The sequence below is a fragment of the Periplaneta americana genome, chromosome 9, assembly GCF_040183065.1.
Source record: "Periplaneta americana isolate PAMFEO1 chromosome 9, P.americana_PAMFEO1_priV1, whole genome shotgun sequence".
NCBI classification, from domain to species: domain Eukaryota; kingdom Metazoa; phylum Arthropoda; class Insecta; order Blattodea; family Blattidae; genus Periplaneta; species Periplaneta americana.
The window spans coordinates 95,341,384-95,355,185 of record NC_091125.1 but is presented as its reverse complement, the minus strand read 5'-3'; the positions used below and the strand labels follow the sequence as shown (position 1 = coordinate 95,355,185).

At 37.1% G+C, this 13,802-nt stretch overlaps 1 protein-coding gene across 8 annotated transcripts in view; it reads left to right on the top strand.

Moving 5' to 3' along the window:
- The window catches only part of ATP7 (copper-transporting ATPase 1), a 248,616-nt gene that overhangs the window by 177,189 nt on the left and 57,625 nt on the right, over window positions 1–13,802 (top strand). For all 8 annotated transcript variants that reach the window (XM_069835393.1, XM_069835392.1, XM_069835398.1 and 5 more), the window contains 7 exons: window positions 609–749; window positions 1,521–1,629; window positions 2,349–2,602; window positions 4,152–4,349; window positions 5,787–5,946; window positions 9,271–9,708; window positions 13,327–13,469. In XM_069835393.1, coding sequence (XP_069691494.1) covers window positions 609–749; window positions 1,521–1,629; window positions 2,349–2,602; window positions 4,152–4,349; window positions 5,787–5,946; window positions 9,271–9,708; window positions 13,327–13,469 — 1,443 coding nt within the window. The remainder of the gene's footprint in view (window positions 1–608; window positions 750–1,520; window positions 1,630–2,348; window positions 2,603–4,151; window positions 4,350–5,786; window positions 5,947–9,270; window positions 9,709–13,326; window positions 13,470–13,802) is intronic.

Below are 13,802 nucleotides of genomic sequence, written 5' to 3'. Positions count from 1 at the left end.
ATAAATCTATATATCTGAGATGATCCATTTTATTTCCCTAATGGAGGAAGCCATTTTAAGGATTTTATTGTCATCAAAATTTTGTTACATGTAGCAGGTTTGGAGCTCGTGAAATTCGGATTTTATGGCATCCTTAGTAATCATTCGACAACTGAAATAAAAATTATACTTTCCATTATATTCTTAGCAACATGACTTCCTTCATAAGGGAAGAAAAACTGGGGTGTTCTATGTCATAGATTTATGACTTGTAAAAGATTTTTTTACCTTTGGGGATGCCACGACGTAGATGGGAGGATAATATTAAATTGAATTTGAGGGAGGTGAGATGTGATGATAGAGATTGGATTAATCTTGCATAGGATAGGGATCGATGGTGGTTTTATGTGAGGGCAGCAATGAACCTGCGGGTTCCTTAAAAGCCATTTGTAAATAAATAAAAGATTTTTTTTGCCCACATCAGAATTCAACTGTGTTAATCATCGTAGTCACTTATCACACTATAATTAGGATGATGAATTCAGTTTCATACGAGCTCTTATCTCAGCTTTGGCAGACTAGCAGTCTAGGAATATCCTAGATGATGATCATATTTGTGTTTGTTATAGGGTAAGACATCAGAGGCGTTGTCGAAGCTACTCTCACTAAAAGCCACTGAGGCTATGTTGGTCACAGTTGGTCCTAATTTTGAAATCCAGTCAGAGAAGCAAATCAGTGTGGATCTTGTACAAAGAGGAGACATCCTGAAGGTACAGTGCTATGCTGTGAACATATCGTACACAGATTTTACTTATTATTTGTATCTGTGTTTTTCTTTGTCAAGGCCTAATTTCATTTTGACCTGTTCTAGTTCTTAATGTGGATATACGAGTATTCATTCAATAGTTACCTTAAAATTGCTATCTAGATTTCCTGGAAATAGTTAAAATTATTCTGTTTAGTGTTTACATGAGTGTTCTGCTTCTCGTTTTTCTTAGATCTTACCATGTTTGAGATTCTGTTTATTTACATACAAATTTTTTCTGTATGCTTTTTCTAGTTGCTTCGATATTCCTGTATTTTTGTATTAAAACAAATAGTGTGTAATTACTTCTTTATTTCTATTTGTATTTTTCTCCTATCATTTATCCTATAGCCTGCAACTATTCTGACAAATCTCATCTAGGTACCGTAAAGCGGGGTGACTTTGAACGCCGAGGTGACTTTGAACAGTAATTTAGCGCCCTTCTAAATTAAATGCTGTACCCTATTGCGAAAAAACTGAACTAATTTATTGACAACTTAAATAGTTTTTTCGCAATTGGCTACAGCATTTAATTTAGAAAGGAGCTAAATTACTGTTCAAAGTCACCTCAGCGTTCAAAGTCACCCCACTTTACGGTATACCACTCAAATTCCCATTTCATCACTTTGTTTCAGATACCTGCATTTATTCACAATTTTGAAAAATGCAATAACGTTGCAAAATTTCGTAATTCCATTATTTGTGATACTATATATTCGAAAATGTTTATTGGCAGGTGGTTCCTGGAGCAAAAGTACCTGTAGATGGAAAAGTTATATATGGACATTCTATGTGTGATGAATCGCTTATAACAGGAGAGTCAATGCCTGTAGCAAAGAGAAAAGGTGAGATATCTATGTATTCATTTAATAAGATGCCTACTTTTTATTACTAGTAGTTCAGTAAATTCCAATTGATTAAACATACCAATAATCTTTCACTCTTTCCCTCTTTGTCTCACCGTTTATAAAGGATGAATCTATGAATATCCGATGTTTGCATAGAATTATTACGGAAATAATTTAAAATAATAATTTTTTATGTTGTTGAGGAATGTAAAAGTAAATTGGTGGACACTTAGGTTATGTTAAATAAAATATATTGAAGCCTAAATTATGGCTGGCCATACAATAATTTATATTATTTGATTTCCAGTCTATGAAATCAAATCTTTAATAAAAATAAGGTGAGCCATGACAATATTGTTGACCTTCATAATTCCCAGTCATTAAAATCAAAAATCTAAAATGCATTTAATTATAATGGAGCCATGACAACTCTTGATCTTCACATACTTCCAAGTTCATCAATGAAACCCATACAGTAGATGCTATTAGAAGCATGAACGTACGGGAAGTGAATCTGACTTTTTTTCATGGACTGTGATACGATAAACATTGATTTTCACCTCATTTGATGCGAATGCCTTTTTGTTGTGTTAAGTGAAATATACAATAAATAATGTTTAAATACAAATACTCCTCAAAATTGTTTGTGAATACATAGAACTCCCTGTCCAGTAGCTATAGAGATATTTTGTAATTTTTTATTATTTTTATTTTAGGATCGGTTGTTATTGGAGGCTCTATCAACCAGAATGGTTTGCTGCTGATGACTGCCACACACACTGGGGAGGCAACAACACTGGCACAGATCGTTCGACTGGTGGAGGAGGCTCAGACATCCAAGGCCCCCATTCAGCAACTTGCTGATAAAATTGCTGGATATTTTGTTCCTTTTGTCATCTTCGTGTCCAGTGTAACTCTCATAGGTTGGACCATCAGTGGCTATGTGGATTTATCACACTTGCCAATATCTGTAAGTTTTGTCATGCTGTAATTGTTGCCTTTATACACTAGTGGAAAATGAAAAATGAACACCTGGAAACAATGGTCCCACATGAAGTAAGTATTACTGAATAATTATATAGGTTGTACACTGTAAATGATCATGATCACAGGCTCATACACTTATGGATAGAGACTACAGATTATCTTGAGAAACAACTTCAGTATTTTGTGTAGCCTCCTTTAGCTACAATGCAGTCGTGCGTAGAGACGATCATGGAGGTGCCGGATATCATCTTGGGGAATAATGTTCCACGCTAATTCCACCTGCTGTTATAATTGGTGGAGATTTGTTGCTGGTATTACAGACCAGGCCAGATGCCGTCCCATCATGTCCCACATATTTTCAGTGGGGGATCTGGTGATCGTGCTGGCCAGAGGAGGTGACGAAACACCTTAGAGAGCATGTTGGGTAATACGAGAAGTGTGTCCATGGGCACTGTCCTGGTGAAAGACATAGGACATAGGAACGGCAACAAAATAAGCAGGATGATGTTCTAGATGTATCGTGCACTGCTCAGTGTTCCCTCAACTAACACCAGAGGTATACGGTCATTATAGGCTATTACTCTCCAGACCTTGATGCCAGGAGTTGGTGCTGGATGTGCTGCTGTAAATGTCTGGTCTTTGTCACTCTTCTGGTCGACACCACACTCGCAAACGACCATCACTGGCACCAAGGCAAAATCTGCTCTCATCACTAAACACAACTCCGCGTCAACTACAGTTGATATGGGCTCAGAGTTTTCATACTTAGTACTTGATTTCTACTCATTTCACAGCACAACACTTTTAATCATTGCATTTACTGCCCTCTATCAGTGCCCCATGCGAATATGGTGATTCTACGTCTGTAGAGGTGTTCATTTTTCTTTTTCCACTAGTGTATATGGTGGTGGTGGTGGTGATGATGCTGACAATAACAATGAGGAGGAGGATGATGATGATGGCAGTATCATTAAGTTGGTTGTACTTGCAATGGTAGTGATATGTTTGTGTAAGTGATGGTGTTGATATATTTTGTAAATGGCAGTAGTTATTTTACATAAATAAAGATATAAGTGGTAGTTGTAGTGACTGATATGAGAATGATGATAGATTTGCAGTGATTTTGATGAGGAGGCCCCCTTTTTCCTCACATTCATTTAGTGCGTCCCCTTGGCCTAAGGTGTAGAGTAAAATATAGAACATAGTAATGTAAAATTTGGTTATCAATTTAAAAAGAAAACAATTTAATTATATTTTTATTTAACACAAAATAGTCTCATGTTTAAATTTTTATACTTTTAAAATGTATTATTATTATTATTATTATTATTATTATTATAATTTTCTCGGCAGCCCCCCCCCCCCATTATCTGCTCTTCGGCCCCCTAGGTTGCCATGGCCCCCCCAGTAGAGGATCACTAACATAGATGATATTGGTGATATCATTACTGTGTGTGCATGCGTGCGTGCGATGCAGGTGCGTGTGCGTGCAGTGTGTATCTTCTTTTTTTTACCTTGGCTTGTTCTTACAGGAGGAAGAAAAGATTGGATTCAACCGTGAGGAGATTGTCTTCCAGTATGCTTTCCGCTGTGCACTGAGTGTGCTTGCAATTGCCTGTCCCTGTGCACTTGGTCTAGCCACGCCTACCGCTGTAATGGTGGGAACAGGGGTGGGGGCCTTGAATGGAATACTTATAAAAGGGGCAGAGCCTTTGGAGAACGCACACAAGGTATATACCTAGAGTTGTAAGAAAGCAGTTGCCTTCTGTTGGCTGACAGATACGGACATCAGTACTTACATTCCTATTGTCCAATATAGTTGTGGAAATGGAAAATATAAACGTCAGGATTTTTAAACAAAAACTGCATGAAATTGTGTTTCGGGTCATCAGTTCTTTCAGAACAAATTGCAGAGCTCCACTTGTCTCACTTGCTCGTCTGCTAACAACATTGACAAGTGCCAGGAGCACACTGCTGTGGCTTATGAAATTGGTCTTCGAATTCTGCAAATAATTTTTCAACATACTTATTACGATTCGTACTGAGTTATTGATAGATTACAGAGAAAATATTTTTAGACTTATTACTTTAGTTAACGCAGAAAAACCGTCGTAAGTCTTGAGGTAGGCTACCTATCTCGACAACATGTAACAGCCAAGTGGCAACAACACAAAAATTATTTCTGTCTCATTCAGCACTGTGCAACTACTTTCAGCTCTTATCTTACAACATCCGAACTCTAGTCTTATTTATTAAAAAATTCTGCACTACTCCCTACAGGAATGATAATTGAATTGTTATTAGACTTTGTATGGAAAAGTTGAGTGATTAAGTCAGGCTTTACTGTTGTTTTGATGGCTTAGATTTAAAATGACCATTCATTAGATGATTGAAACATTGAACAGGAAGAGCCCAAAGTCATATGAAAGGCGAGTTACCAATTATATTATCACTGTACTTACTTTTCATACTTTTTTCAATGCTGTCGAAGATTCAAAAGGAGACATTCACCATTCACCACCGTATCTTAGGAACAATTAGACATGGTGGCAAATTCTACTATGTGCAATAAATGACAGTCAACACAGACAAGTTAGGTGACTGGGTCTACAGTGATATGAGTATGTCAAATTGTCGTTAATTAATGTATCTTTTGAAGTTAGTAAAATTTTAAATTGATTTTCGCCTTTCATTATTTTATAACACAGCATACAGTATAAGATATTCGATCGTGACTTTTGGCTCTCTCTGTATGGTACCGGTACTTAAATAGTTTGTAAACTGCTTTCTTTTGTTTCTTAAGTGCAAAAAATTAACAAGCAAATTCGTCTAATTAGAGTAAAATAAAAGACCCAAGTACTACAAAAACATACGAAAAAAATAAATGTTGTTCAGTTTCATTATTTTGTTACATTGTTTTTTGTTATCTCTGGTGTCAGTAATAATAAATGACTTCATTTGTAGAGAAAGAAAATGACGACATTTGAAATAGAAGCCCTGTTAGAAAACCTTCACAAATGTCATCAATGTTCCTTTTATATTTCACTTGGTCTCGGTAGGATTTGAATTAGTTTGAAAAACGAGTGTTTTAGTTGTTTGGCTAATAGTGTACCGGTACATAAAATAAAATCATTATTTCATGATGTTTTATTTCTTCCTTCTTTCAGGTGAAAGCAATAGTATTTGATAAGACTGGTACAATAACACATGGCGTTCCCATGGTATCCCGCATTAACATCTTTGTGGATGAGAAGTTCTGCTCCTTTGCGAAACTTCTAGCTATTATTGGCACGGCAGAGGTGAACAGTGAACATCCTATTGCATCAGGTTAGTAAATATTGCTGCCTGATAAATGAAATTAACAATGGCAATCCCTCTGAAGGTGCATACATACGTAGCAAACGAAAAAACGGCAAATGAATGCATTCGCTGATTGAAATCAGAACGTGTGGATGACGATCATTTTGTTTGCCTTCGGTAGTGATCCGTCACTTGTCAGTACATCAAAGGAAGTTGATATTCGTTGTGGACGGGGTTTGCCACGTGTTTGCAGTTTGTAGCAGAATACAGCAGTTAGTTTAATTTCACCAACAGGATGTCGAAACTGGAGTGGACTGAAGAAGATGTTATCAAACTTATTGATGTATATAGGGAGTAGGAAATTTTATGGCCCTATTTTGCACGGTAATATTTCGAAGTCTGTTTCTGAAATGCGACAAAAATTGTGAAACTGTCCCAATTCAATTCGACGTAAATCATGAAGCAAGTCAGTGCCTCTATATCTATTGCGACTTTCGTAGAGTGGCGTCTGCCACCATCGCATTTCGTTTTTTAACTTTCATTTTGTTAAAGTGCCTATAATAGCAACAACGGCTACACTTGCTGTAATTATATTGTAACTTTAATACAAAACAATAATGTAATTTTATTCTCACAACAATTATCACTTTCTACAATTTAATTTAAACACCCATCAACAATGGGATTTCCACTACACACTGCAACACAGTATTCATTATTGCACTCCACAGACGACAATGACAATTCACTTGGACTATTGCGAACAACAATGTACTCCTAATCTCAACTAATGTTCACAAAGCACTATTTACAACACAAACTGTCAGTTCTCAGTTCACAGTTCGTTTGCCTTGGTTAATTCTTCTAGCTCAGTCACTCAAGTTCACAATATCTTGAACCCAAGACCTTCAGAGACAGTCCACTGAACTTCGAACTCAGGTCCCCCAACTGCGGTCCACTGCACTCGAACTCAGGACTTCCGGCGACAGTCCACTGGCCAGGACGCTCCCACAGCTGCGGACACACTCAAGTCGAACTCCGGTCTCGAAGCTGGCTTCACTGCTATCCAAGACTGATTGGCTTGCTGTCCAAAAATTAGCAACGACTGCTGTCAGCTCACTTGCGTCTCCTATTTATCACTAGACCATAGTTTCGAGAAAGTACGATGCTCGAAATTTCTACAGATGCCGAGAAGATGGCACCTCTCGACTTCTCTGGATTTCTCCCCTCAGTTGCAACTGCTTTACTTCCCCCCCCTCTCTGCCGCGGCCCAGCGTGCCATCGTTCCCCTTACGTTGCGCCACAGTGCACCTCCCCTTGCCCTCTCGGCATGCAGATGTTCCCCTTACGTCCGTCTTCTCGCGTGCGCCCTGCCCTCTGTGGGACGCGTGATCGAGTCTCGACATGGCTGTCACAATATCTTCGTCTGCTATTACTGCGAATAATCAGAAAACATTAATGTTCTCTGACCATTTGCTGATGATTTGTACGTTGCTCTGAACAGTGAACGAACAACGAAGTTTTGCTTCATTACCGTGAACAGCTCGAACATCAAACTACCCTTAACCTTCTCTTACTGGAATTCACACCAATATTTCTGTCTCTATACTTATCTTTTGTCTCTTTTCTTTTTCTCATTGTTTCGTACACTGTGATCATGTAATAAATTATATTTAATTCATGCTATGATACTGTACATTCCAGCTCTCAAACTTTATTTGATTCATCTTGTTATTTGCTTGTTTCTGTTTATTTCAGTTTATTCGATAGTGTTATCTGAACGTGTGGTTACAGTAATCAGTAGCCAACTATCGACAGTTTAATTCGAAAATATTTTTCGTTGCTGAATGTAGACGAGAAATGTTTAATGAAAACTCAGATTACCTATTGCTCAGTGCATGTAATGTAAAGAACACTCTAATTTGTATCAGTAACTGAACAAGTTTTTTCAAATGTTGGAAGAATTGGAGTTATTTCCACAACTAATTTGGTTACAAATACAAAAATAATGAGAAAGTGCACCTTTGGGAACAGATGTTACAGTTACCGAAGTTTTATAAAATACATATAATTAATGAGAATCAATATGAAATAACTCCGCCCACATTCGTAATAATATTGAATAAGTTTCAACACGAATTTTCAGAGATAAAATCATTTCTTTTCACAAACAGAAATTGATAAACCACTATTTCAAGAGGATTAAATTGACAGTTTTAAATCCATGTGTTTTTAAATAGAAACTTGTTGCTATGACAGCCAAATGCATGCATTTAGAAGGAAAGAAGCAATGTCCGAGTTTTTAAGAAAAAAACCTGTATGAATACGGAATATTGTGCTGAATTTATGTACATGAATGCTTTTAAATTCAAATATATTATAATGGTGGTTTTCCTTTCAGACGTCTTCAACATTCGACAAATAAGAAGGCTAGGGGGTTTGATGTTGAAAGGGTAGATAGAAAGTAACTGTGTTGGTTCATCTATGGGTCATTGGAAAAAACAACATGACCTCTGGTTCGTTGGGAGGGGAAACTGGAGATGAAACAACTGAACTGTGTAATCTGAGGAATGGACTCTGGGCATGGATTGACTGTATAAATTAGCTACAAAACTGTCTGGTTATGTACTAATATGCAAGAAGATTGAAGTAGGGTTATTAGTATGGTGTGCCTGGGTACACTCTCGAAAGATTTAAGGTTGGTCAGGAACCAAGAACGAGGGCCCCTTGGAGAAGGATGAACTTGTCTTCTCTTAAAAGATTATTTCCTCTGGCCACAAATTGGGTCAGAGACAGAGGAAATAATCTTCTGAACTGCTAGTTAGGCCCCCGAAACAAATGAGGAGCATAGGACAGATGTTCTCTTTTATACACCTACAAAGGTAGTAACGAAAATACAGATGGTGAGATAGTGTTCAAGGAAAAGGCGAATCTGGCCATGGGATAAACTCAGAATACAGAAGAACATCGAACATTCTCCCCTTGTCATGTGAGGTGGAGGGGAAAGATCAAACTACCAAGAGGTATTTAAAAATGATCCACATCAAGACTTTGCAAATATATCTTTCTGCAAATCAAAATAACTTAATTTAGTGGGGCATGAAACATCTATTCAGTAATTTTTGATAGTCATGTTCTTTTGCATATTTTAAATCTATGACATGAGACATCTGGTTTTACTTCAGTTGCATAATTAGCCATGTTAATTTTTTGTCGTCCATTAAAAGACTTATTTTCTACGAAGAGATTTGAACCTGTGAATTTAGAAGCCAGGACAAATATGACAACCACCAAACCACTGAGAACTACCTTTACAGTTAATTTAAAAACCTTTTCTGTTTTGTGTTTCAGCAATTGTGAAGTACGTGAAAGAGACAATTGGGACTGATGTCAGTGGACAGTGCAGCAACTTCCAGGCCATCCCTGGCTGTGGCCTCAAATGCTCTGTGTCCAACATCGACGCCATGTTAGGACATGCTGCACGATCTGAAAAACTTGTCAACTACGCTAATCAGTCACGTAGTACGAGTATGGGAAATGTGGCAGTGAATGGTGTAGTGGTAGAAGTGGTGCAGAGTCTTGTTGGCACACAGGAGAAGCAGCTGATAGAGCTGCAGCAGCTGCTCAACATGGACAACAAAAACGTACCCCACCCTGACCAATATGACGTACTTATTGGAAATCGTGAGTGGATGCGGCGAAATGCCATTGATGTGCCAAGTGAAGTGGATGCACGCATGATAGACGAGGAAGAACTGGGACGAACAGCTGTCATATGTGCTATCAATGGTAAATCTACCATCTTCTCAAAATTTTTGTTGTCACAGTAACATTTTGCTCCCCTTCTTTCCACCAACACTGTTGCATAACTAGCGACTTCAGTATACAAGTAACAGAACAGAATATGTTGTTGTTGTTGTTGTTTTCTAATGCCAGGCGTTTGACAATAAAGTCATTTGACCTCTTGCACTCCAATATTTTTCAAAGATATTATCATGACCAGCCAATGAAGCACAGATTTTGAGGTGTTCCGAATCCATTTCTTGGTTTGAGTTGCACAATGGGCAGTTAGGGGACTGATATATTCCAATTCTATGCAGGTGTTTAGCCAAACAATGATGGCCTGTTGCCAATCTAAATGCAGCTACAGACGATTTTCGTGGTAAATCGGGAATTAACTGTGGATTTTGATGCAGAGAGTTCCATATTTTCCCTTGGGATTGTCTTATCAAATTTTGTTTGTTGAAGTCTAAGTATGTAGATTTAATAAATCTCTTCACAGAGTAATACGTAGATTTAGTAACAGGTCTGTAAGTAGCAGTGCTGCCCTTCTTTGCTAAAGCATCAGCATTCTCGTTTCCCAGGATTCCACAATGGGATGGTATCCATTGGAATACAATTCTTTTATTGAGTGATATTAATTGAGAGAGCATTTTAGTTATTTCTGCTGTTTGAGATGAAGGTGTGTGTTTAGAGACGATTGATAGAATAGCTGCTTTGGAGTCTGACAATATAACTCCATTCCTAAATTTATTGATGTGGCATAGAAGATTCCTGAGACATTCACTTATTGCAATGATTTCACCATCAAAACTTGTTGTTCCATATCCAAGAGATCTATAAAGTGAGAAGAGACAGCACATAACACCTGCACTGGCACCTTGTTCTCTGGAGATCAAGGATCTGTTGGTGTATAAATGAAGCCAGTTTTGTGGAGGGTACCTAATATTAATTGTCTCTAAAGACAATTGTTTCAGTATTTCAGTGTTTACTTCTGATTTTAATATTTCTTCTGTTAAATTTAGATTATATTCTATATTTAATAGAGTAAAGAGGGAATTAGGTATTGGATAGAGGAAAATTATACCAAATTCAGTCATTAACTCATCAAGCTGACCAGTGCTAATGGATGAGTAGCCCCTCCCTTTAGTTCAGCTCGTAAAATTATGCTTACTAACAGCTGCACCACGGGAAGGTAGGGATGGCACATTGGGTATTTGTCCAGGTTGGTTCCTTAAAGCCTTCAATGGGAAGTATTAATGGCTCTCCCCCCTGTATCCGACAGATACCCTTTTGCAGCCACAGAACAGAATATAGTCGAATGTTAGTATTACGAAATTCTGGGGAAAGTGAAATTATTTTCCTTTTATTGATAATTTGTTAAACTCGTCAAATAGAACATAACAAAGTATTCAAGTCATACAATAATACATTAGTCTGTCTTTCATTAACAATACAGTAAGTCTGCATTGTTAATAATCTTGAATTTCATATTGACTGTTTTACTAAGATCATAAAATGGGTATGAATGTTGAAAGTATAGATCTGCTGCTGGAATGTTTCTTCAATACATCAGACTTATTCTGGTCTTCGTCTACTACTTATATATTTTTCCGTAGGAGAGAATTGGATATGTTTTCTGTTCTCTGTTTGTTGTCTTGGTGGTTATGATCTAAGGACACTTTGCACACTGAAATTTCGATCACTTGAGATTTTCTAATCAGTGGGTACAGTACAATTTAAAGAACAAATCCAATACAAGTTATTAAACGAGACATAATGTCCGGTGTACACAAGAATCTAAACACTGTCTCCTAACAGCACATTTAACCTTCTTCAGCACATGGACAAAACACAAAAGCTCACTACAAAAACATACCTATGCTGGATTAGTATGATTCCATTTGTGACAAAGAGATGCTTTTAGGACACTGGCCTAGGTGGAGAAATGCATACTGTTAGGAGGTTAGGAATGAGCAACCCGTTTACATTAGGCTACAATATGCATTTGCAGGGTTAAGTAAAGGAAAGTGCACAGAATAAATTCTTTCAATTAGTCATAATTTGATGAAGGAACATTTTTTTCTTCATTCTAACGAAATTTTTGTGATACTAGCGTTCATATAAATGAAATGATTTAATATTGCGCCTTATGGAGACATGTGCAGGTTTTACGATTTTTTTTGGACTGAAAAATTTGTTCAAGGGATATTTGTTATATCGACATTTGACTGTATAATAGGGAAGACTGGAAAATAACATGGATGAATTAGAGTGAAGTGGTACAGAATGGAATAGAATAGAACAACAGGGTACAACCAAGCATAATGGAGTAAAATAAAATGTAATATGTAGAAAAAAGCAGAATATAAGAGCATAATAGAATATCACAGAATATAGTAGATTAGAACACAGGAGAAAGAACAAAACAGCAGAATACGAACTTCATATCTACCTCGTTTATATCGAAAGCACGAAATTAAACAGCCCTGAAATCTTCATCAGTACTTTATTGGGAAGCAAGAAGCAAAATGGGTTAAATGATCCCAAATTGCGGCCATTAGAGAATAACAACACCTTCATCAGTTTCAGAAGCACATTGTCTCTTCTGGTAAAATTCTCTGCCATGGATTTCTTATGCCAAATAATTGATATCTTCTGAAAATTAATGAATCACGTTCATACATTACACGACAATAGATCTTTTTTTTTTTTTTAGGCTATACGTAGGATTTCCTACCTACAAATGTGTTTCCTAAGACTGTAAAGCCTCATAGGTAACCCATCACAATGATCAAGTTAATCCTTTGTGGAAGTAAAACATTTTCAGTGTTATCTGCCCTGGACCAATAAAATATACCTACGAAAATTTTGAATAGTTAAAAATTTCAAGAGGAAAAGCAGGAATGCAACTGAATTGATTTCTGCAAATGTTACATTTTTGTAAAAATTAGTTTTATTGTGGAAACTGGAATTCCTTAGATAGACTCATTGTTTGCTACAAAAGGGTAGTTGTTCCATGTTTTGTTTCATTAGCAATTGGCAAGCAAAGATGTGGTTATCTGCAAAAACGGAACTTTTGCTGGACAACTGTCCTTATGTTGCAAAATATTTCAGTTTATTCCAGGTTAAGAAATAGTGATTGTTAGAAGGTGGTGATGCATTTCAGTTACATTTATTGATAATTTAATGTAGTAATAATTTCAATATCAAATTTTCACTACTTTTCCTGGTATTCAATTTTTCTTGATTTTCATTTATTTTCATTCATTTATTATATTCCATAGATCTTACATGAGCAATGAAGATGTGAAACAAGTCAAACTTTTACAATATTACAATTACAATTTTTACAATTTTGTGCAATTTTTTACAATATTTTGGCGAGATGTAGTGAGATGAGGTGAGGTCCGAGGATTCGCCAAAAGATTACCCGACATTTGCCTTTTGGTTGGGGAAAACCTCGGAAAAACCCAACCAGGTAATCAAATCAAAGGGGTGAAATGAAGTGATGCCGAGGACTCGGAAGAAACCATTCAAAACTATAAATTTGTAACATGTGTCCTGTTTGCAGAAGTCAATTCAACTATAAATAACGAAACATGTATATGTATTCGATGTGTGCAGGTGCATTGGTTGCCATGGTGAGCGTAGCAGACATGGTGAAACCAGAGGCTCATCTAGCTGTGTACACATTGAAGAGGATGGGATTGGAGGTGATCCTGCTCACAGGAGACAACAAAAAGACTGCAGCTGCCATCGCACGTCAGGTAACTTAGCCATCTCGTATTATTTCAAGTTGACGAGTCCAAACACTGTCGATCGCCCTTGGTAGCATAGTTGGTATAGCACTGACCTTCTATGCTCGAGGTTGGGGGTTTGATCCCAGCCGAGGTCGATGTCATTTAGGTGTGTTTAAATGCGACAGACTCATGTCAGTAGATTTACTGGCATGTAAAAGAACTCCTGCGGGACAAAATTCCCGCACACCGGCGACAATGATATAACCTCTGCAGTTGCGAGCATCGTTAAACAAACTGTAATTTAAAATTTTTTTTCCAAACACTGCCAAAAGTTACGAATTTTTCAGGTTGATAAAAATT